Source organism: Castanea sativa, chromosome 1 (assembly GCF_040712315.1).
Source record: "Castanea sativa cultivar Marrone di Chiusa Pesio chromosome 1, ASM4071231v1".
NCBI lineage: Eukaryota > Viridiplantae > Streptophyta > Magnoliopsida > Fagales > Fagaceae > Castanea > Castanea sativa.
The window spans coordinates 87,175,124-87,199,742 of record NC_134013.1 but is presented as its reverse complement, the minus strand read 5'-3'; the positions used below and the strand labels follow the sequence as shown (position 1 = coordinate 87,199,742).

At 34.1% G+C, this 24,619-nt stretch overlaps 2 protein-coding genes, 1 long non-coding RNA gene and 1 pseudogene across 3 annotated transcripts; 1 reads left to right on the top strand and 3 right to left on the bottom strand.

Annotated features, from left to right (window-relative positions):
• Nucleotides 1-1,382: 1,382 nt before the first annotated feature.
• LOC142622925 (G-type lectin S-receptor-like serine/threonine-protein kinase At4g27290) lies at nt 1,383-5,865 on the bottom strand. Its single transcript, XM_075796485.1, has 8 exons — nt 5,102-5,865; nt 4,126-4,634; nt 3,205-3,339; nt 2,871-3,025; nt 2,593-2,803; nt 2,225-2,462; nt 1,999-2,152; nt 1,383-1,732 (listed from the first exon to the last, which is right to left on the bottom strand). Exons 1-8 carry the CDS (start codon nt 5,863-5,865, stop codon nt 1,421-1,423), a joined length of 2,478 nt encoding a protein of 825 aa, XP_075652600.1. The 3' UTR covers nt 1,383-1,420.
• A 3,531-nt stretch (nt 5,866-9,396) lies between these two features.
• On the bottom strand, nt 9,397-13,770 carry LOC142624507 (G-type lectin S-receptor-like serine/threonine-protein kinase At4g27290; annotated as a pseudogene).
• An 801-nt stretch (nt 13,771-14,571) lies between these two features.
• On the top strand, nt 14,572-16,670 carry LOC142635763 (uncharacterized). Its single transcript, XR_012844213.1, has 4 exons — nt 14,572-14,817; nt 15,711-15,791; nt 15,992-16,050; nt 16,198-16,670. It is a non-coding gene; the product is annotated as an uncharacterized LOC142635763 (long non-coding RNA).
• Nucleotides 16,671-20,225: 3,555 nt separating this feature from the next.
• LOC142636341 (uncharacterized) lies at nt 20,226-21,476 on the bottom strand. Its single transcript, XM_075810532.1, has 3 exons — nt 21,177-21,476; nt 20,945-21,025; nt 20,226-20,714 (listed from the first exon to the last, which is right to left on the bottom strand). Exons 1-3 carry the CDS (start codon nt 21,474-21,476, stop codon nt 20,226-20,228), a joined length of 870 nt encoding a protein of 289 aa, XP_075666647.1.
• Between the last annotated feature and the right edge of the window lie 3,143 nt (nt 21,477-24,619).

Here is a 24,619-nt window from a genome sequence, read left to right as displayed (position 1 = left end):
GAAATAATTATTGCTACAATTAATTGAACTCTATATGTGTGCTTGCGCCTGTGAGGGTTCCTTGTGTGATTTGCGTTATAAGCGGCTGTGATTCATGTTGTAATATTTATGAGGTTGACAAGGATGTTTTATTCTTTAGGTGCTGGATACAAGTCTCAGCTTGTCTCTGTATTTCAATCTTTTGTTTTTGTCATTTCTGATGTTGCTAAAAGTAGACAAAACTGAGGGGTAGACAATTTATCATATAATACCAAGATTTAGACTCTCTACTCTATAATACATGTTAATTTATAGTTTATTATTTAGGAAATGATCTGCCCTCTAGGCATGTAGAGTCAGAGATTGGGGATCAAAATGTTCAAACTGGAGTAAGTAGTACGTTCTTATTCCCAAGTAGATGTAAAGATCAACTTTGTGCATAGTGCAAAATTCTTTTGAATTTGACTATTAAATTGTTGTGTAATTTTTCAGTTTTTAATTAGGAGCTCATACAGAGTTCATATAGGAGCCCCCAAGCAGGAAAACTCAACCAACTACTAGGTAATAGTTAAATAAACATTCAAGTGTCCTTATCAATTTATCTCAAAATTTTAGACATATAAACTGGGTTAGTACCTGAAATGAGGATATCAAGTTGATTTAGCATCTACTTCAATGATAATCTTACGGATATTCAGGCAGACCATCCTTGAGTCCCCAAAGTTTCACAATCATTGTGTTTATTGACAATGTTTCTTGAAAAACCTTTGATCCGTAATACATTTTATGTTTTTAAAACTGTTATTATATTCTAATGTGTAATCTTTAGTTTATTAACAAAAAAAAACCTTATTTAAAATGTTCAATAAACATTAACTGTGATTTATATTTTTTTAAAAAATATTTACACATTACTTAATGAAAGAAAATTATTTTTATAAAACTGATATGATGAAATTTTATTATATACATTAAAATAATATATATAATAAATCATGATAAAGACATGTATTAAATACAAATTACACACATATGTTTGTTATTTTGAGGATTTAAAAATTATTGATATATTTTGCTTGGTCTCCTTAGAATTTTTTTTTTTGACTCCACCATTGAGCAAGAGCTTAATTATTGTTTAAACCAAAACCATGCAACTTGTCTTGGGAATAAGTTTCTAAGATGCAAAAATTTATTTTTAAAAGGAAAATAAATGCGTCATTGGATTTCGTTAGACATAAGCTCTTCTAGCGTGTGACACGAGGAAAATAAGCACTACTTCACAAGGAATGCATGAATTTCCATACATGGTATATATGAAGGCTCCATTTCTCTAAACAAAAGACATATATTAAACTGTATGTTCTGTTGTGAACAGAAGCACCCTGCAACTTTCATTTTCATTCACTCCTTTTTGCTCTCGAGTCTTAAGTGATGATACTCTCTACCTTGCTTCTAACATTGTAAAGGTGTTTTCATTTATTGAAGGCATTACAAGCTTTCTTGATGAATAATCTTCTCCAAGTGGAGCCGTTTTAGTAAAAAAACCTGGCTGCCTTGGATTGGGCAATGAATTGTCACTGCTTAACATTAGAACCACGGATGACATGTTTGGCCTATCTTCTGGTTTTTGTTGTACACATAACAAACCCACATGAATGCATCGTAACGCTTCAGATAAAATGCAGGAATTGCCTAAGATTAAGAATTCATCTATGAGCTCCGTTGGCTTATCTTCAATCCATTGTGTCCATGCCTAAAAAAAATCCAGATATTGTTGGAACACTAGAATTACATGAGGCCGAATGATTTTGCATGTCAATACTCACTTAAAACAAAGACTTCATTTCACGAATAGTATATTTTTTTTTTACAAGTGTCTGTCATTTAAAAGTTTTAATAACATGACACTACATACACCTTTAAATTTATTTTATTTAATTAGAAGTATGAAATGTATCCATTTCGAATGGAGATATCCTAATATCACTAAAATAGTGGAATGTCAATGAAAATACTTACATGTTCTAAAAGATTAAGGCGTTGGCCAGAGTCGTTACACAATTCCTTGCTCTTCTTCCCACTCACAATCTCTAGTACTAAAACTCCAAAGCTAAAAACATCGGTTTTCATGGAGAACTTTCCATACCCGGCATACTCAGGAGGCATATAACCACTGTAAAATTAAAAAGAATTAAAAAAAAAAAACTCCAAGCAGAAACCATAAAAGAAGTTTAAGAATACTCACTATGTTCCAACAATTCTATTGGTATCAGCCTCTGTTTGATCTTCCCCAAATATTTTAGCAAGGCCAAAATCAGAAATTTTTGGGTTCATATTATTATCTAGAAGGATATTGCTAGCTTTGAGATCTCTATGGATAATTCTTAATCTAGAGTCTTCATGAAGGTAAAGAAGCCCCCTAGCAATGCCATTGATAATGGTGTTTCGCATACGCCAATCAAGTAGTCTACTCTTTGTTTGGTCTGTCCATTTTCATGTTATTGTCAGTACATATATACCTGGCTAAAATCTCAACAACATAATTCATTAATAAAAGATGAAATGGCTAAACATGTATGTGCTTGATTCAATAACGAGGATCAAAGTTCAAACCAAAAATAAATGAGTCCAAGCTTTTGTTGTGCATGTATTCATAGATTAACATTTTTTCATTTTCTTGAATGCAATAACCGAGCAGCTTCACAAGGTTGCGGTGCTGAAGTTTGGCAATTAATGTTACTTCGTTCTTGAACTCATTGAATCCTTGTCCAGAATTCTTTGAAAGTCTCTTTATTGCTATTTCTTCTCCCCCATGCAATGTACCCTAAAAGGAAAAAGTTCAGCTAAGTTTGAAAAAGAAATATAGTTCAATTGGTTAGGTTGTTATTTACCTTGTATACAGATCCAAAGCCACCTTCTCCTAACTTGTTGTTTATTGCAAAGTTATCAGTGGCATTAGATATGGTTATCAGATCAAAGATCGGTAACTCCATATCTTCGTTCCATCCTTCATTTTTAGAATCATTTTGACATCTTATATTCATTCCTGAGACAGTAAGGGAGTCATTGAGTAGAAATAACTTCGACAGTTGTATAGCTAAAAGCAAATTGTTGACCACCTTATCTAAGGTTTCTTCCAGTTTAAAGACTTAAGATTCAAATTACCAAGCTAAAAATCTATTATCGTGCATAAAAAATTGTAAGAATCCAGGTCATATAAATTACCTTCCTTTCTAAGTTTCTTCCTCCTTACATATGAGACCAGCCCCAGTACAAGCATTACCATGAATAGTATTGCGCTACAGATCATGATTATTACTTGATTTTTTTGGCCAAAGTGCCTGCTCTTCTCAGTATGATCTGAAAGATCCAAAGTAGAGTCAACAAACTTATGCTTTTTACCATAGGATTTGCCACATTAATTTTCCTCATTTTCCTCTTGTTATTTTTTTTTAAAATTTTTAATTTTAATTTAAATTTTTTTTACTTTATGATGTTCCATATAAATTTTATGCCATATGAAAATTTCTTTTCTTTTAATGGTAATCTTCTAAGATGTATGGTAAAACTTGTTTGGCATTTTATGAAACTTTTGGCAACAACAATTGAGTTTTACTTAGTGCATATTACGTAAGAAATTTTAAAATTTTAATACGTCTATATTGTGCCACATGGGGAAAGAAGAAAATATGAAGTTTGGAAAAGTAAAGGACCATCACTTAGCACAATTATAAGACATTGTTTTTTTTTTATAAAATTTTTATTTTACTTTTACATAGTAGTTGATAATGTAATATATGATTTTATAATCACTGGGACTTAATAAAATGTTGTTTGTGGTGGACAAAGGTGATTTTTTTTTTAAAATTATTTATTTTATAATCCGATAGTTACAATGGGAAGAGAAATTTGAATCCTAGAAGTTTCCTTTGAAAATACTAAGAAGTGTCAGCTAAACTACAATACGTATTGTAGTTTAGCTGACACTTCAAAATACTAAGAAGTATACTTTTGACGATATAAGTGAAAACTAACATTATTCAAAATATATTTGTTGTTGTTAAAAACAGTTGTCGAAAGTGTTGTCGTTGTAGCATTACTTGAAAATAAAATGACCTAATAATAAAAGAAAAGCAAAGAGGATACCCAGTACGGCCACACGAATATAGAGGTCTTGCGACTCTTGCCCATCCATTTGGAGTACTACTAAATCAACCAAGTCAACAAACCAAAGCAAGCAACCACTTCCTCCATTCCTAATATCTAAATTAGCATATGCTCTGCATGAGCAGTTTTCCAAACACATTTCTTCACATTTCTTAAGACTCATGTTCCTATCAAACCAAGAAGAAGATGTGTCTGGCAATTTCACACTCTTGTAGGTGAGGAACCCATCTCCATCATTGCAACCCAGTGGAGTCCCTCGAACACACCCATCAGACCAATATGCTGAATTCCAATCTTTTGGAGATTTTGGTATAAATCCTTTCAAGCATGCACATACAGGAGACTTATTGATATTACAGCTAGCGTATGCACCACAGTGAGCATAATTTTGACACTCATTTGATAGGGTTGTAGTTCCAAGCTCCCAACTTTTGGTGTGATCCATCCATTTAAAACCCTCCCCAATTCCTGATGGGTTTATCACATACCTTGAGAAAACAAAATTTTTCAGATGTTAGAAGCAAAAATTCATACTCATAAGTCATAGCAAGTATTTTTCTCATTTTGGCAAATTACCAATTACCCTTAAAACTTAAGTTATTAGGAAATATTACTTTTAATATTTATTTCAACACCCTTTCACGCACGAAATTGTTTTCTTTCCTTTGTAAGGTGAATCAGATTCAAATCCATTCCCGTCAAATTATTGTAATTAACAAATTATAAGAACTTAATTATAATAATAATAAAAAACACTCTCCCGCACGTGGCATTGTCTATTCTCAAAGGAAACCAAAATTTAACATTCTCCATTATTATAATTATCATATTATAAAAAAAAAACAAAAAAAAAACATAGTATATTATGATAAATCACTAATTATCTTAAAAATTTACATTATTAAAAAATGATAAATTTAATTATTTAATCATAATACTAACATTTAACACATACCTCAAGAAAATAGAATTGTCTAGGACTTTATACTCGAAATAAATCTCTTTCTCATTCCTCACGAATTCATACTTGAATAATGGATTCGGTCTTAACCATGGCATCCCTGTAAAATGAAGGCCATTCCAAAACCCTAGTCTAACCTTTATTTTGTCTCCCTTCATAACAACTAATTGTGGGAGCCCTCGACGATCTAACCTTGCTGAAATTTCACTTGGAGCAGGATCTTCTGCGCTCTTCCAAGGTGTTAAATACCTATCTAAACCGCTAACTAAGTCCCATCCAAGCTTCATTTCCTCTAGTAACGTGTCGCAAGGATGATCAAAACTTTGCCACAAAAGACTTTCAATATTTCCATCTTTCACAACAAGATTTCCTGAATCCAATAACTGTGCCGTTGGATTATTGATCTTATTCCCTGCAGTTCTTGATGTATTGGATGACCAAATAGTAGTATTTGTGCCATCAAGAAGGACAAGAATTCCTTCGTTGGTAACCTTTAAAACTCCTTGGTGATTTTCAAGTGGAATTTCTCTGTTGGCGACCCATACAACTGTGTCATTAGATACCACGAACCATATTCCCACATATCGGCTTTTCGAACTACCCGGGCTGAAGAATCCCAATTCAAAGAATCTACTAGCTGAAACCAAAGTCTCACCATCTCTGATAGATTGACTTGGAGTGATGGTGTCTAGTGTAGTGGAGGTTCTTAAGAAGGATAGTAATAAAGAGTACACAAACAGAGCTGAAAAGGCTTTCATTGATTTTCCAATTGGTGTATCAACCAACCATTCAAGCGAGTTCACAGGACTTATTCTTCGATTTTCTTTGCCCGACACAACATATAAGAACCATGCACAGTCCTGAAAAAGTATGTGAAGCAGTTAAAAAGACATAAACTGAGTGGTTGTTCTTGTAAAATAGATGTAATTTTGCCTTTTCCTTTTAAAATAGTTAGATTTAAAAAATCAGAATCACAATCACGTTTCGTGTATGACTCGACAGCTTTTTCCAATAAAACTTTCTTTTCAATGACTTGCTTTTTAAGTCTTTGCTCGCTACAAACGAGTAAGCACTAGTTTAGTCAGATTCAAGTTTCGGCATTGGTGGTATTTCAATTTGAGTCTGCTTACACTGTATAGCTTACTTGGTCAATTGTCCACTGGTGACTCCGTGAGCACTTGAAAGCTTGTGATTTGAATTGAGATGCCACTGTGTGTGGGCTAAAGAGATAGTGCAATCCATTAGCAGCGCACATTTTGCAATACATTTTGAAATAATTATAGTACCACACATTTTTAGGATTGAGAACTGGTGCACCTGATACAATACAATAGCTAGTTATGAATCACTGAGATTAAGAGTAAAAAAAAAATTGTAACTTTTAATTTTAACTATTAAATAAAAAAGGTAATAAAAAGTAAAAAAGTGAGAGTGCTAAAAATAATTTGTGCGTGCGATGGTTGTACTTGCACCCGATCCTAATCCACATTTTCATATTACTTTACCGCGACTTGCACATTTATCTATATTTAGTGTGCGTTTAGCATTGGCTTAAAAAATCAATTTTTTATTTTTATTATTTAGCTTATTTTTGCTACTAGTTATGGGTCCTAATACACTTTTTGGTACTATTTATGGATCCTATCGTATTATTGCAGCTACCTTTTAGCTTTACCTACAGTACTTTCAGTAAAAAGTTTTCAGTTTCAGCTAAATAAGCTGTTCCCCAAACCGACTCTTAAATTACATTACATACAAAGCACCATGACCCCGGGAAGGTATTTGGTATCAAAAGATATCATGTTAGTGGTATCAAAATTCAGTAAGTGTGAGACATGTCAGTAAAAAAATAACTAACTTACTAACAATTAAAAGACGTGTTTATTGATAATTACTTTTGCACATATATTTCTCATTTATTAAATTTTAATATGAATGACGTAGTATATTTAATACAAAATACTTTTTTCATGACGAGAACAATTCAATCACCATTTGACAAGTGTGTGTGCCCGTAGACTTTAACAAATAGTCCAATCAAACAATTTGGGCTGAATGCAAAAGTTCACCCAATTGATAACATAATCGGCTGCTACTCATTAGACACTCGGCCCAGAAAAAGCCCATAATTAAAACCAATCTCCTATATCTCTCTCCTTTCATGATAATTTCCCACTCGTTTTCGTTCTCTCACAGAATTAGAAATTAGAAGCGGAAGAGTATCAAGTAGACCAAGCTGGCCAGTAAGCTCTCTTTCTCAGATCTCAGCAATCTTATCTCTCTGAATTTTATCTCATTATTTTCGTAGTATTCAATTTAATGTTAAGCCGGCCGAGTCATTGAATTGTGCTACTCAGATGAGTTTTTCTTTGCAACCAAACGATTTTTTATGCTATCCGGATTGGTCCGTCCGCAATTTTTGAGTTTCGTTATATTTTTTTTTTGAACCACACCAAGTATTGTTTGTACTTTTTAGTATTAATATTGTAAATATTATTAGTATAGTCTTGAAAATGTTGCAATATTTTTTTTGGACTTTGTGGAGTATAATTATACTATCTGATCTGATTCGAAATTTCCGAATTCATTAGATTTTCGCAAAGTTGAATGTTGTTTTGTAAAGCATTAGAGAGTGGAATTGGAATTAACCATACGCTGCTTTATATGTCATGATATGATGATGATGTTGATGCCCATAGTTGAAGAAGGTATCTAATGTGTCTCTCGCATTGTGTGAGTCCATTTTTAGAGAGATAATACATATATCCATTAAATGACATTGCGTGAGCTCAATATAGGCATCATCTCTCTCATAGTGTGGGTCCCATATAACTATAAGACTTGTCTACTCTGAGAGGGAAGATGCATATATCCAATGCATGAGAAAATTATTGTTATAATTAATTGAACTCCATATGCGTGGTTGCACCTATAAGGGTTCCTTGTGTGATTTGGGTTATCAGTGGTTGTGATTCATGTTGTAATATTTATGGGGTTGACAAGGATCGATGTTTTATTCTTTAGGTACTGGATACAAGTCTCAGCTTGTCTTTGTGGGTTCTCATTTCTGAACAACCAAGATGGTAAGAGTTTTTACTTTATTATATATATATATATATGTTTCAATCTTTTGTTTTTGTCATTTCTGATGTTGCTTAAAGTAGACAAAACAGAGGAAAGTAGACAATTTATCATATAATACCACGATTTAGGCTCTCTACTCTATAATACGTATTAATTCATAATTTATTATTCAGGAAATGATCTTCCCTCTAAGCATGTAGAGTCATAGATTGGGGATCAAAATATTCAAACTGGAGTAAGTAGTACGTTCTTATTCCCAAGTAAATGTAAAGATCAACTTTGTGCATGGCGCAAAATTCTTTTGAATTTGACTATTAAATTGTTGTGTAATTTTTCATTTTTTATTTAGGAGCTCATACAGAGTTCATATAGGAGCCCCCAAGTAGGAAAGCTCAACCAACTATTAGGTAATAGTTAAAATAAAACATTCAAGTATCCTCATCAATTTATCTTAAAATTTTAGACATATAAGGTTAGGACCTGAAATGAGGATATCAAGTTGATTTAGCATCTACTTCAATGATAATCTTACGGATATTCAGGCAGACCATCCTTGAGTCCCCAAAGTTTCACAATCATTGTGTTTATTGACCAATGTTTCTTGAAAAACCTTTGATCCATAATACATTTTATGTTTTTAGAACTGTTATTATATATATATATTTTTTGACTCCACCATTGAGGAAGAGCTTAAATATTGTTAAAACCAAAACCATGCAACTTGTCTTGGGAATAAGTTTCTGAGATGCAAAAATTTATTTTTAAAAGGAAAATAAATGCATCATTGGATTTCGTTAGACATAAGCTCGCTCTTCCAGTGTGTGACACGAGGAAATTAGGAAAAGAGGAAAAAAGTAATCATCATTTAATAGCTTTTATTATTATTATTATTATTATTATTATTATTATTATTAGCAGTAAGGAGTAAAAATTAAGGAATTGATGATGCATGGGGAGTGGGGAGGGGGGATGATACTATGGTGTACAATTCTGCAAAAGTGTCAGACTCCATCCTTATAATTGCATAGGCTTAGAGAAAATAAGCACTACTTCACAAGGAATGCATGAATTTCCATGCATGTTATGAAGGCTCCATTTCTCTAAACAAAAGATATTAAACTGTATGTTCTGTTGTGAACAGAAGCACCCTGCAACTTTCATTTTCATTCACTCCTTTTTGCTCTCGAGTCTTAAGTGATGATACTCTACCTTGCTTCTAACATTGTAAAGGTGATTTCATTTATTGAAGGCATTACAAGCTTTCTTGATGAATAATCTTCTCCAAGTGGAGCCGTTTTTGTAAAAAAACCTGGCTGCCTTGGATTGGGCAATGAATTGTCACTGCTTAACATTAGAACCACGGATGACATGTTTGGCCTATCTTCTGGTTTTTGTTGTACACATAACAAACCCACATGAATGCATCGTAACACTTCAGATAAAATGCAGGAGTTGCCTAAGATTAAGAATTCATCTATCAGCTCCGTTGGCTTATCTTCAATCCATTGTGTCCATGCCTAAAACAAAATCCAGATATTGTCGGAACACTAGAATTACATGAGGGCGAATGATTTTGCATGTCAATACTCACTTGAAACAAAGACTTCATTTCAAAAATAGTATTTTTTTTTACAAGTGTCTATCATTTAAAAGTTTTAATAACATGACACTAGATACACCTTTAAATATATATATTGTTTAATTAAATGTATATTGTTTAATTAGAAGTATGAAATGTATCAATTTCAAATGAAGATATCGTAAGATGACTAAAATAGTGGAATGTCAATGAAAATACTTACATGTTCTAGAAGATTAAGGCGTTGGCCAGAGTTACACAATTCCTTGCTCTTCTTCCCAATTACAATCTCTAGTACTAAAACTCCAAAGCTAAAAACATCGGTTTTCACTGAGAACTTTCCATATCCGGCATACTCAGGAGGCATATAACCACTGTAAAATTAAAAAGAATTAAAAAAAAAAAACTCCAAGCAAAAACCATAAAAGAAGTTTAAGAATACTCACTATGTTCCAACAATTCTATTGGTATCAGCCTCTGTTTGATCTCCCCCAAATATTTTAGCAAGGCCAAAATCAGAAATTTTTGGGTTCATATTATTATCTAGAAGGATATTGCTAGCTTTGAGATCTCTATGGATAATTCTTAATCTAGAGTCTTCATGAAGGTAAAGAAGCCCTCTAGCAATGCCACCGATAATGTTGTTTCGCATACGCCAATCAAGTAGTCTACTCTTTGTTTGGTCTGTCCATTTTCATGTTATTGTTAGTACATACTTGGCTAAAATCTCAACAACGTAATTCATTAATAAAAGATGAAATGGCTAAACATGAAGGTGCTTGATTCAATAATGAGGATCAAAGTTCAAACCAAAAATAAATGAGTCCAAGCTTTTGTTGTGCATGTATTCATAGATTAACATTTTTTCATTTTCTTGAATACAATAACCAAGCAGCTTCACAAGGTTGCGGTGCTGAAGTTTGGCAATTAATGTAACTTCGTTTTTGAACTCATTGAATCCTTGTCCAGAATTCTTTGAAAGTCTCTTTACAGCTATTTCTTGCCCTCCATGCAATGTACCCTAAAAGGAAAAAAGTTTAGCTAAGTTTGGAAAAGAAAAGTAGTTCAACTTGTTAGGTTATTATTTACCTTGTATACAGGTCTGAAGCCACCTTCTCCTAATTTGTTGTTTATTGCAAAGTTATCAGTGGCATTAGATATGGTTATCAGATCAAAGATCGGTAACTCCATATCTTCATTCCATCCTTCACTGTTAGAATCATTTTGGCATCTTATAGTCACTCCTGAGACAGTAAGGGAGTCATTGAGTAGAAATAACTTCGACAGTTGTATAGCTAAAAGCAAATTGTTGACCACCTTATCTAAGGTTTCTTCCAGTTTAAAGACTTAAGATTCAAATTACCAGGCTAAAAAACTATTATCGTGCATAAAAAATTGTAAGAATCCAGGTCATATAAATTACCTTCATTTCTAAGTTTCTTCCTCCTTACATATGAGACCAGCCCCAGTACAAGCATTACCATGAGTAGTATTGCACTACAGATTATGATTATTACTTGATTTTTTTGGCCAAAGTGCCTGCTCTTCTCAGTATGATCTGAAAGATCCAAAGTAGAGTCAACAAACTTATATTTTTTACCATATGATTTGCCACATTAATTTTCCTCACTTCTTTTTTTTTTTTTTTACTTTATGATATAAATTTTATGCCATATGAAATTTTCTTTTCTTTTAATGGTGATCTTCTAAGATGTATGGTAAAACTTGTTTGGCATTTTATGAAACTTTTGGCAACAACAATTGAGTTTTACTTAGTGCATATTACGTAAACAATTTTAAAATTTTAATACGTCTATATTGTGCCACATGGGGAAAGAAGAAATTAAATATGAAGTTTGGAAATGTAATGGACCATCACTTAGCACAATTATAAGACCTTTTTTTATTATTTTTTTATTACTATTACATGGTAGTTGATAATGTAATATATAATTTTATACTGACTGGGACATAATAAAAATGTTGTTTGTGGTGCACAAAGGTGATTTGAAAAAAAAGTTTATTTATTTTATAATATGATAGTTACAATGGGAGAGAGATTTGAATCCTAGAAGTTTCCATTGAAAATACTAAGAAATGTCAATAAACTACGATACTTTTGACAATAAAAGTGAAAACTAACGTTATTCCAAGCACAACAAAATATATTAGTCGTCGTTAAAAAAAGTTGTCAAAAGTGTTGTCTTCATAGCATTACTTGAAAATAAAATGACCCAATAATAAAAGAAAAGCAACGAGGATACCCAATACTGAAGCGGCCACACGAATATATAGGTCTTGCGACTCTTGCCCATCCATTTGGAGTACTACTAAATCAACCAAGTCAACAAACCAAAGCAAGCAACCACTTCCTCCATTCCTAATATCTAAATTAGCATATGCTCTGCATGAGCAGTTTTTCAAACACATTTCTTCACATTTCTTGAGACTCATGTTCCTATCAAACCAAGAAGAAGATGTGTCTGGTAATTTCACACTCTTGTAGGTGAGGAACCCATCTCCATCATTGCAACCCAGTGGAGTCCCTCGAACACACCCACCAGACCAATCTGCTGAATTCCAATCTTTTGGAGATTTTGGTATAAATCCTTTTAAGCATGCACATACAGGAGACTTATTGATATTACAGCTAGCGTATGCACCACAGTGGGCATAATTTTGACACTCATCTGATAGGGTTGTAGTTCCAAGCTCCCAACTTTTGGTGTGATCCATCCATCTACAAACCCTCCCCAATGCTTGATGGGTTTATCACATACCTTGAGAAAACAAAAATTTTCAGATGTTAGAAGTAGAAATTTATACTCATAAGTCATAACAAGTATTTTTCTCATTTTGACAAATTGCCATTTACCCCAAAAACTTAAGTTATTCAAAAATATTACTTTTAATAATTATTTTAACACCCTCTCACGCATGAACTCTCCTTTATAAGGAGAATCAGAATTCAAATCCATTCCCCTCAAATTATTGTAATTAACAAATTATAAGAACTTAATTATAATAATAAAAAAAACACTCTCCCCCACGTGGCATTGTCTGTTCTCAGAGTGAGCCAAAATTTAATACTCTCCATTATTGTAATGATCATATTATAAAAAAATAAAATAAAAACATAGTATATTATGATAAATTACTTATTATCTTAAAAACTTACATTATTAAAAAATGGTAAATTTAATTATTTAATCATAATACTAACATTTAACACATACCTCAAGAAAATAGAATTGTTTAGGACTTTATACTGGTAATAAATCTCTTTCTCATTCCTCACGAATTCATACTTGAACAATGGATTCGGTCTTAACCATGGCATCCCCGTAAAATGAAGGCCATTCCAAAACCCTAGTCTAACCTTTATTTTGTCTCCCTTCATAATAAATAATTGTGGGAGCCCTCCACGATCTAACCCTGCTGAAATTTCACTTGGAGCAGGATCTTCTGCACTCTTCCAAGGTGTTAAATACCTATCTAGACCGCTAACTAAGTCCCATCCAAGCTTCATTTCCGGTAGTAACGTGTCGCAAGGATGATCAAAACTTTGCCACAAAAGACTTTCAATATTTCCATCTTTCACAACAAGATTTCCTGAATCCAATAACTGTGCCGTTGGATTATTGATCTTATTCCCTGCAGTTCTTGATGTATTGGATGACCAAATAGTAGTATTTGTGCCATCTAGAAGGACAAGAATTCCTTCGTTGGTAACCTTTAAAAGTCCTTGGTGATTTTCAAGTGGGGTTTCTCTGTTGGCTACCCATACAATTGTGTCATTAGATACCACAAACCATATTCCCACATATCGGCTTTTCGAATTATCCGGGCTGAAGAATCCCAATTCAAAGAATCTACTAGCTGAAACCAAAGTCTCACCATCTCTGATAAATTGGCTTGGGGTGATGGTGTCTAGTGTTGTGGAGGTTCTTAAAAAGGAGAGTAAGAAAGAGTATACAAACAGAGTTGAAAAGGCTTTCATTGATTTTCCAATTGGTGTATCAATCAACTAATCAAGTGAGTTTACAGGGTTTATTCCCTTGGTTTTCTTCGCCCGACACAACATATAAGAGCCATGCACTCTTGTAGAGGTAGGTGAAGCAGTTACAAAGACATAAACTTAGGGAAAATTGTCGTATACGCCGGGAGTATACTTCCTCCCTTCACAGATGTAATTTAGTCTTTTCTTTTTTAAATGATTAGATTTACATTAAAAAAAAAAAAAATCACATTCACAATCTCGTTTAGTGTATGGCTTGACAGCTCATTCCCATACAACTTTCTTTTCAATGACTTGCTTTTCTAAGTCTCTGCTCGCCACAAAAGAGTAAGGACCAGTTAGATTCAAGTTTTGACTAGTAAGGACTTCCTTTTCCAAGTCCCATAAAACTTTCTTTTGAATGAATTGATTTTTCAAGTCTTTGTCACTTCAAACGAGTAAGGACTAGTTAGATTCAACTTTCGGCATTGAGAGTATTAGAGTCTGCTTGTTCTGTACCTTTCTTGGTCAATTGTCAATGCCGTTGACTCGGTCAGCAATTGAAAGGTGGTGATTTTTTTTTTTTTGAAAAACAGAGATGCCCCTGTTTGTGGGTTCAAGAGATAATGGGGTCCATTAGCAACACACATTTTGCCATGCATTTTGATATAATTCTAGAACCACACTCCATACACATTTTGCCATAATTTGCACACTTGTCAATTTCTAGTTAGATTACATAATTTATACTTGGTGAGAAGTAATCTAATCACCATTTGATACATACACTAAGTTGTGGTAATGCTAATGTATGTGATGAAGTGTGTTAAACAAATAGCCCAATCAAATAATTTGGGTTGCATGCTAAAGTGCACCCAACTGATAACATAATCGGTTGCTCATTAAGCAGTTGGCCCAGAAAAAGCCCATAATTAAAGACAATCTCCTATATTTTTCTTTTTTCATAATCATCTCCCACTCGTTTTCGTTGTCTCTCTCTCTCAAAGAGAATTAGAATTTAGAAGAGGAAGTATCAAGTAGATCAAGCAGGTAAGCTCTCTTTCTCAGATCTCAGCAATCTCTATCTCTCTGAATTTTCTCTCATTTTATTCATAGGCTTTATTTCATTTTCCTCAGTACTCTCTTCGTAGTATTCAATTCAATGTAAAGCCGGCGGAGTCGTTGAATTGTGCTACTCATATGAGTATTTCTTTTTATTTTCCTACATTTTCTTGGCAACCAAACAAAACTTTATGCTATCCGGATTGGTCCATCTGCAATTTTTGAGTTTTTTTTTTTTTGGTTATTAACCACACCAAGTATTGTTTGTACTTTGTAGTATTAATATTGTAAACATTATTGTACTATTGAAAATGTTGCAATATTTTTTTGGACTTTGTGGAGTATAATACTATTTGATCTGATTCAAAATTTCTGAATTGGTTAGATTTGACAAAATTGAACATTGTTTTGTAAAGCATTAATGCATTAGAGAGTGGACTTGGCATTAACCATACGCTGCTTTGTATGTCATAATATGATAGTGATTATGATTATAATGATGCCCATAGTTGAAGAAGCTATCCTATGCATCTCTCGTGTTGAGTAGGTCCCATTGTGAGGCCTGTACATTGTTAGAGAGATAATGTATATATCTGTTACATGAGATGATTATTTACTAATTTACTATAGTTGAGTTTTGTATACTCTCAATATATGCATTCTTCCTTTCACAAAGTGTGGGTCCCATATAGCTGTATGGCCCATCCACTTTGAGAGGGAAAATATATTACATTCAATGTATGAAATAATTATTGTTATAATTGAGCTGTGTTTGTGCGCTTGCGCTTGTAAGGTTTTATTTTTTATGTGATTTGGGTTATAAGCGGTTGTGATTCATGATGTAATATTTATGAGGTTGACAAGGATGTTTTATTATTTAGGTGCTTGATACAAGTACAGTGTTACTTGTCTGCCTTTCTCAGCTGGTCTCTGTGGGTTCTGATTTCTGAATAACCAAGATGGTAAGAGTGTTTACTTTGTTATTATATATATATATATGTGTGTGTGTGTGTGTGTGTGTTTCAATCTTTTCTTTTTGTCATTTCTGAATGCTATTGCTTAAAGGAGACAAAACTGAGGAAAGTAGACAATTTATCGTATGATACCAAGATTTTAGACTCTCCACTCGATAATCCATATTAACACATAATTTATTATTCAGGAAATCATCTGTCTTCTATGTATGGACTGGGGATCAAAATGTTCAAACTGGAGTAAGTGGTTAGTTCTTATTCCCAAGAAAGAAATTAGAGTATTTTATATGTATATATCTGGTGCAGGTAGATGTGAAGATCAATACGTGCATAGTGTAAAATTCTTTTGAATTTGATTATTAAATCATTCTGTAATTCTTTGGTTTTAATTTAGGGGCTCATACAGAGTTCATATGGGAGGACCCATCGGAAGATGGTGGTTGTTAAAAGATGTTTAATGTGCAAGTGCAGTTGTGAAACCATTGAGCAGATTTTTCTTCATTGTCTCTTAGCGAAAGAGGTTTGGTCTTCTGTACTCACAGCTTTCAGGGTAATAATTGTGTTGCCAAGGCAGGTGATAGATTTTGTTGGTTGTGTGGAGAGGATTGTTTTGGCCATCACAAGAACAAGGTGTCTGGCAAGCACTCTGCCTATTGTCTCATGTGGATGATATGGAGAGGGGAATTGTCGAAAGCTATAGTTGGAGGAAATTAAGAAGAGTTTTCATGAAATCTCTGTAATTATCCCTTTTTTTTTAGATCTTTGTTTGAATATTGTACTTAGATCGGGGTCATCATTTAGTTCCAATGTTGATTTTTTGGATTATATCAATGTTCGCTTGTTATTCTTTATGGACGCTTGCCTTTGGACGCTCCTTCATTTTAGTAAAACATTTTATGTTTTTTGAAAATATTATTATATTGATATATTCTAATGTGTTATCTTGGTTTATTAACAAAAAATAAAAAGATAAAACCTTGATTTAAATTGTTCAATAAACATTAACTGTGACTAATATTCTATAAAAAAAAATACTTATACATGACTTAATGAAGAAAAATTATTATATTGAATTATAGAATACTGATATGATGGAATTTTATTATATACATGAAAATAAAGGTTTGAAAGGGGGAAAAAGTAATCATCATTTGATAGCAATTATTATTATTTTTAGCAGTAAAGAATAAAATTTAAGGAATTGATGATGTATGTGGAGTGGGGATAATGGTTTGAAAGGAAAACAGTTTCTACTTTCTAGGGAACATGTATGATACAATGATGTACAATTCAGCAAAAGTGTCTACTTCACAAGGAATGCATGAAATTTGCTACACATGAAATCGTTCGGTATGAAGGCTCCATTTCTCTAAATAAAAGATATTAAGTGCAAGTTGAAGAAATAGATCTAAACGACTGTAGTTTTACCTTTGTATACAAACAGAGGTCATATTCCTCTCTAATTAATGAAGTTCATATTCATACATTTACAGTTTTCTAATATGAACAGCAGCACAACATATAAGAACCATGCACAGTCCTTAAAAAGTATGTGAAGCAGTTAAAAAGACATAAACTGGTTTTTCTTGTAAAATAGATGTAATTTTGTCTTTTCCTTTTAAAATGGTTAGATTTAAAAAATCACAATCACAATCACAATCACAATCACAATCACAATCACAGTCACGTTTCGTGTATGACTTCACAGCTCTTTCCAATAAAACTTTCTTTTCCATGACTTGCTTTTTAAGTCTTTTTAAGTAAGCACTAGTTTAGTCAGATTCAAGTATTTGAGCCTGCTTACCCTGTATACCTTGGTCAATTGTTCGCTGGTGACTCTGTGAGCACTTGAAAGCTAGTGATTTGAATTGAGAGACGGAGATGCCGCTGTGTGTGGGCTAAAGAGAGATAATGGAATCCATTAGCAACACACATTTTGCAATAATTATAGTACCACACATTTTCAGAATTGAGAACAGGTGCACCTGATACAATACAATAGCTATTAATGACTGAGATTGAGAGTCGAAAAAAAGTAACTTTCAATCTCAACTATTAAATAAAGGAGAAATTACAGAAAACCCATCTATGGTTTGACTCGTTTTCACTTTGCCTACTTGTGGTTTGAAACTTAACACTTTGCTCACCTGAACTTCAATCTGTTTGCTTTCCGTTACCCACCTGATCCTCAAACGTTAGAAAAACACATTTTTAATAGAAATTAGAACATAACACAGATCAAAAACATGAACCATTGAAACTTTTCCTTACGAGCCCTAGAAACACAAAAAGCCCTTGTATTAAGCTGGGGTTTTGATTTTTCTGATCGTGGTGCATAACACTTTCATGTGAGGTTGAGGTTCTGACTTTGGGTTGTCTTGAGGCATTGAATATTCAAAGATACATCATCACCATGTATGAAATTTCTGCTTGATGTGGGTTGGGGTTTCAACTTTTAATGGTAGCTTTGATTTATAGGAAATTTGGGCAAAAGTTGATAAGCGATGTCTTCTTCGAGTGGAAATTTCTTAGGTTTAAGTGGGCATATGTGTACACATGAGACTTGTGTGCTAAGAACAAGTTTGACAGTGGATAATTTTGGGAGAAGCTTTCTAGGTTGTAGCCGATATAAGGTATGTATAGTTTTTACTTAATCTAGTTGACTTAAGTGAGTTTGGAATGTGATGTGTTCAATTCAATTTATGAACAGGTTGGTCCCAAGTGCCATTTTTTTCGATGGATTGATAATCCCACTTGTATGCGTGGGAATGAAGCTACCCATTTGGTGCAACAAAAGCTGGATTTACTGCAGAATGAGTTGTAACTTGCAAATGAAAGGGAAAGAGCAGCTACGCAAATAGCAGCAGAAGCTACCCAAATGGCAAAAATTGCTCAAGAAAGGGCAGCAATAGCCATTGAGAGGGAGATAAAGTTTTGAGCTTCCTCTGTTAAAGCCAAGGAGATAGTAGTGAGAGTTTTAAAGTAAGAGAGAGAGTGTAGAATTGCACTAATTCTATCATGGTTTTTTGTTTGTTTGGTTGTTTTGGTTATGTTGTTTTCATGTTTTAGTTCAAGTGAGAATGTTGGAATGATGAAATTGAGTCTGCCTAGTGGGTTGTAATGTATAAGCAGGTCCTCAATTATACTATAATAGAACTATGTAAGATGCTAGATGCTGTTGGCTTGAAGCCATTTTATAATATAAACTTTTTAAAGATAAAGTGTTATTTATTTTAGATGCTGTTGGTGTTTTTGTTTAGAGTGAATTGGCAACTTGTGACTTCTTGTTTTGTTGTTTTGTTGGATGATGTGAACTGTGTTGGATGCTGTTACTTGTTTGTGCATAAAGTGCATTGTGTGAAGATAATTGTGTTGAAAGTGAATTGTTTAAACTTTAAAGTGCATTGTGTAAAGTGTTTGTGTTGAAAGTGCATGACAACTATCTGTCAAATTGCAAGAAAAGACAACAAATACACACATAAACCTATATATCTTTCATCAACCACTAGTAAATATAGGACATTTGGTACAACAACAACCAAAACAGTTGCACATGCCTTTGTTTACAAAACTTACAAAAATACAAATAAATCACAACAGTGTTTTAACAGCATATATAATCAACAATTGTTTGTCCTGCCATAGTCTACAAATTACATATAACCCTAACACAGAACCATATTGTCCTAACACTACTTATACATAGCAACAATATTGTCTTGACATAAGCTTCATTTATTGCCCCTGCCTCTCCCACCACTGTTGGCCTTTCCACCTCTTGTTTTACATTTCTGTGTCCTAGCTGCATTACTCCTTCCTCTCAAAGTAACTCCTCTGGTAGCAGGTGGCCTTGTAGGCTGTGATGATAGTGCTCCAATGTCCTATGTTTCTACGGGGGTGTGTGGTGTTGGTTGGCTTGAAGAGAACTAAGGAGCTCCCTTACCTGTATACTTGAAGTCTGAAAAGTACCATTGAATTGGTTGTTGTGACCATAGAGTTTGACTTGGTGGCTGTGACCCTGCTATTTGGTTGGATGAGGCCATAGTATAAGGCTGATGTGTTGGTAGGGGCTGAGATGATGCTAAGAGTTGAGATAAGGATGGGGCTTGGGATGAAGATTGGGCTTGTAATGAAGATGGGACCTGGGATCCTTGTTTGCATGTAAAAGGCCTTCCCCTTGCTTACAACCAAATATGAGCATGTTTACAGTGTCAATTATTGGCCTTTTGCTTATAATAAAATTTTTTTGTAAAAACTTACAGATTTCTCTTTCTGCACTCTCTTTCTCATCTCCCATAGTGTCTCACCAGTGATATTGGCCTTGCATCCCCTTGCATTGTGCCCTTCCTTTTGACACCTTCCACACCTCATTGGCTTGTTTGCTCTAGACACCCTATAAGGGTTCCTTGGCTCATCAGCATCTCATTTCCTCTTTATGGGTGGCCTGCTTGGTGGCTTATAGATAGTAGGTGCAATAGGCTTGGGTTGGCCACTTGAGATCCACTTAGACTGGCCAGGCATGGGAGGTATGAGTGTCTTGTATGTCTGCTCATAAGCATCCTTATAGTAGCATGGATAGGTGTAATCCTCTGGTTTCTCACAATTCACAAAAATGGCCGCAACTCCATGCTTGCAGGGGACTCTTGTCAAGTTCCATACTCTACAACTGCATGTCCTCCCTACCAAGTTCACCACATGCCTTTCCCTCTCATTGTCAACTTTATACACAAACTTCCCAGATGGCATTGCACAAAAGTTCTTAGACTTTAATTTCAACTTCTCCAACTTGTCTTGTATGCTTGGACACAATTTGCCACCATACTTTTCTATGCCAATCTTCTTTATATGTGGCCTACTCATAAGCCTAACTTTGATCCACTTCAGCATTGATAATATTGGCTTGTGTCTAGCCTTCACAATTATAGAGTTAAAACTCTCACTCAGATATTTTACTAGAAAATCTTTCAATGCCCTTGGAGAAAAGTGGGATTTGGTCCACTGTGTAGGCTTTATATCTGCAAGGTACTTCCAAGCTTCTTCATCCAAACTTTAAGATAGTCCATCCCTCTCTCAAATTCCCTATCTCATGTGCTAGCACACCTCCACAATACACTCTTCAACTCCATACCCTTGTGGCTAACCTTGAAGTTGTTGTATATGTGCTTCACACAATACTTGTGCTCTACAGTTGGGAATAGAGTCTCCATTGCAGGTAGAAGGCCCTGAGTATTGCAAGCAAGTAAGCATTTAATGTCAGCAAGTAAGCATTTAATGTCAGCAAGTAAGCATGTAAGCATTCAGATAAGTAACTATGCAAGTAGGCATTCAAGTAAGCAAGTAATCAAGTCATAAATATGAGCTAAATGATAATACCTTCTGCCTGTCATTGATGAATGCTAGATTGAGATCCTCTAGCCTACCAATATTATCTACAAACAGCTCCAAGAACCAGATCCAATTGTCCTCATTCTCTTGCTCAACCACAGCCATTGCTACTGGGAATATATTGTCATTTCCATCCTTGGCAGTGGCAGACAATAATTGCCCACCAAACCTACCTTTCAAATGGCATCCATCCAGCCCAACAAAGGGTCTACAACCACTTAGAAATCCAACTTTTCTGAGCATTGTACCTAATGTACATCCTTTTAAACTTGGGTTCTGCATTCTCATTTTCCATCCTTGTTTGCAATATCACCTTACTTCCTACATCTTTCCTCTTTATCATTTCTGTATAATCTCTAAATAGGTCATACTGAGCCTCTTCATTCCCAGTGATCAAACCCCTAGCTGTCTTTCTTGATCTATACACCTAACTAAGACTTAAATTAATTGAAATCTGTTATGTCACATGGTGCTTAAGACCTGAGACTTCCCAGTTAGGATTCTTACTAAAATCCTCCAAAAACTTGTTTGCCACATAGGCTGATATAACTTGCCCATTTTGAAATATTAGGGGATAGGTACACTTTGTATTAAGTGTCTTGATCTCAAATATGCACTCTCCAGTCACCATTGAGGCATAACACCTCCATCCATAGTTGTTTTTACAATGTACATAAATCTTCTTCTTCTCATTCAACTTCCACTTGATATTAATGTGATGCTGAGTCACATACTCTCTCAAAGCCTTCCTAAAAACTTTGGAGTTTGAAAACTTCATTCCTTTTATCAACTGAACATTTGTCACATAAGTCCGCTCATTGAATTCTGGGTTGCCAGGCCTTTGCTCATCATCAGAATCGCCCACACTTGCAATATCATCTTCTAAAGTTGGATTAGCCCACTCTTTATCTAAATTTATGTTTGGAGGTGGAACATTGCTTGGCTGAGATGTATCTGTGTTTGGCTGAGGTGTATTTGTGTTTGACTAAGGTGTATCAATGGTTGGTTGAGATGGAACAATGTTAGGCTTAGATGGAATAGTGTTAGGCTCAGGTGGAACACTGTGAGGTGGAGAAGACTTACTAAAATATCATCAGCAACGTCTTCTCCTTCCAGACTTTCATTCAACCAATCAAACTCCTCCTCTACCCCCACACTAGCATCACCCCCTGTAACAACCCCTTGACCAACCCCTGCACCAACCCCTTGACCAACCCCTTTAGGAACTTCAATTGCAAATGGAGCATGACCACTCTTTACATATAGTATGATTGTGTCTCTTGGCCCTCCCTCATTAAGTTTACACATAGACACCACATTTGTATCATCTTCTATGATCCTCAAGTCTTGCTCCAAGTTGCCCCCAAGAGCTAAATAATGAACCCTAGATGGTTCATTAATCCCCAATTCCTCACATATACCTTCTATTTCAAAATAACTAAGCCTATCAGGATCCTTATCAGGGACGGACCCCGAATTTCAAGCTGGGGGGACCGGGGATTAAGTGAAAAAAAATTTCAAATACGCATCCATATAATATTAATAAACTATCAACCAAGACAAATACCCAAAAATCATTATTTTTTAATATATTAAGATACAATCATCTACCAACAAAAACAAAAAACATGAAACACTATTGTTTCTTAATACAATCATTTATAAAAAGGGAACTCGACGCTCTTTCAAATCTTCAAAATCATCTACAATTGAATCCAAACTAAATGTTGAAGTTATATCCTTTTTAATGTATAACATCAAAGAGTCCGTCAAAAAATCATTTTCTATTTTGTTTCGAAGGTTAGTTTTGACAACTTTCATAGCTGAAAATACTCACTTTGTAGTAGCAGTAGAAATTGGAAGAGTAAGCACAAGTCTCACCATTCTATAAACAAGTTTGTAGTGTTCTGAATTTCTAGTTCTCACTAACCATTGACACAACTCCGATAAACTTTTCAATTTTTTGAACTCTGGATCCTGGACTACATTATGCTTAAAATGATAAAGCTCTTTCTCCAACACTTGTTTGTCATAATCTGTGAAATCTTGTGGATAGAAATTCTTTATCAACAAACAAAGATCACTACTTTTGAAATATTTTAATGCCTCTCGAGGTTCTAAAGCTGAGCTAAGCCTAAGTAATTCCATTGCATCTTCATTAAACCGATGATTTAGTTCCTGTAGTTATGAATCTATTGCAGTATAAAAAATATTTACTTGATAATGATGCCCAATTCTAACGTTATCTTACTGATTACGAGCTCAAACTCATCTTGCAACATAGCAAGCATTCATATCTAGGACATCAATGCAATGCTTCTCACAAAATGATATCACAGTGGTGAGTAAGCTATCCCATCCATCATCTCTAAATTTTTGGATAAGTGCTTTAGTAGATGAAACTAAATGCATGACATTTAAAATGTCTTGAGATTGGCTTTGCAAAGTTTGACAAAGTTTATCAGTGATCTCCATAGTTTCCTTCTTAAGATGCAAGATGATGACAAATTCAAATGAAGTTGAACCATTATAAGCTGACTCTACTTTTGCCTGATGTTCTCCATCAATTGCATCATCAATTGTATTTAGTAAAACTTCAACAGTTGAAGTAAACATTCTTAATAAGTTAAAATTGATCTAAAATGTGAACTCCAACGTGTTTCTACAGGTCGTTGTAAAGTGCCAATTTGATTAAGTCCACTTCCAGTCTCAAGCTCTTAAAGATCAATCAAACGTGCTATTTCATTAGCATTTACAACTTTCAATTGCTCATTACGCTTGCATGAAGCATTAACAATTTTGATTAGAAAAAGCAATTTAAGAAAAAACCCACTAATGGGGACAACTTGTTTTGATGTTTTTACTAATGCCAATTATAAGCGATGTGCAAAACAATAGATGTAGTAAGCATATGGGAAATCATTCAAAATCAAAGCTTGTAATCCATTCCACATACCTCGCATGTTGCTTGCTCCATTATATCCTTGCCCTCGAATATTTTGTATATCTAAGCAATGTTGAGATAAACAAGAATATATATCTCCTTCTTTAGAGTCAAAGCCACAATGTCAACAACATGAATATGCCCAAAAAAAGTTCTTTCACAAAGCCTTCTGCATCAACATATCTAAAAACCATAGCCATTTGCTCTTTCATGGACTTATCACGAGCTTCATCAACCATTATGAAAAAATTTGCATCACCAATTTCTTCCTAAATGGCCTTCTTCACTTTGGCTGAGAAAACATGTAGAATTTTCTTTTGAATCCTAGGTGATGTGTAGGTTGCATTTTTGGAAGCTTTTTTCTATTATTTCAACAACCTTCTCATTCCAAAAAGTCACAATACCCAATGATTCAAGAAAGTTCCCATGATTTAATGAACTAAAACTTTCATCTTGACCTCTAAAAGCTATAGCTTGAAAGGCAAGA

Coding starts and splice junctions, on each gene's coding strand:
- LOC142622925 (XM_075796485.1), bottom strand. CDS start 5,865: ATGAAAGCCTTTTCAGCTCTGTTTGTGTACTCTTTATTACTATCCTTC. Junction 3,340..4,125: donor TATTCGTGTGGCCGTACTGG/GTATCCTCTTTG, acceptor TGGATCTTTCAG/ATCATACTGAGAAGAGCAGG. Junction 1,733..1,998: donor GCCTTAATCTTTTAGAACAT/GTAAGTATTTTC, acceptor GATTTTTTTTAG/GCATGGACACAATGGATTGA.
- LOC142636341 (XM_075810532.1), bottom strand. CDS start 21,476: ATGAGAATGCAGAACCCAAGTTTAAAAGGATGTACATTAGGTACAATG. Junction 21,026..21,176: donor TCATCAATGACAGGCAGAAG/GTATTATCATTT, acceptor TGCAATACTCAG/GGCCTTCTACCTGCAATGGA. Junction 20,715..20,944: donor ACATATACAACAACTTCAAG/GTTAGCCACAAG, acceptor ATAATTGTGAAG/GCTAGACACAAGCCAATATT.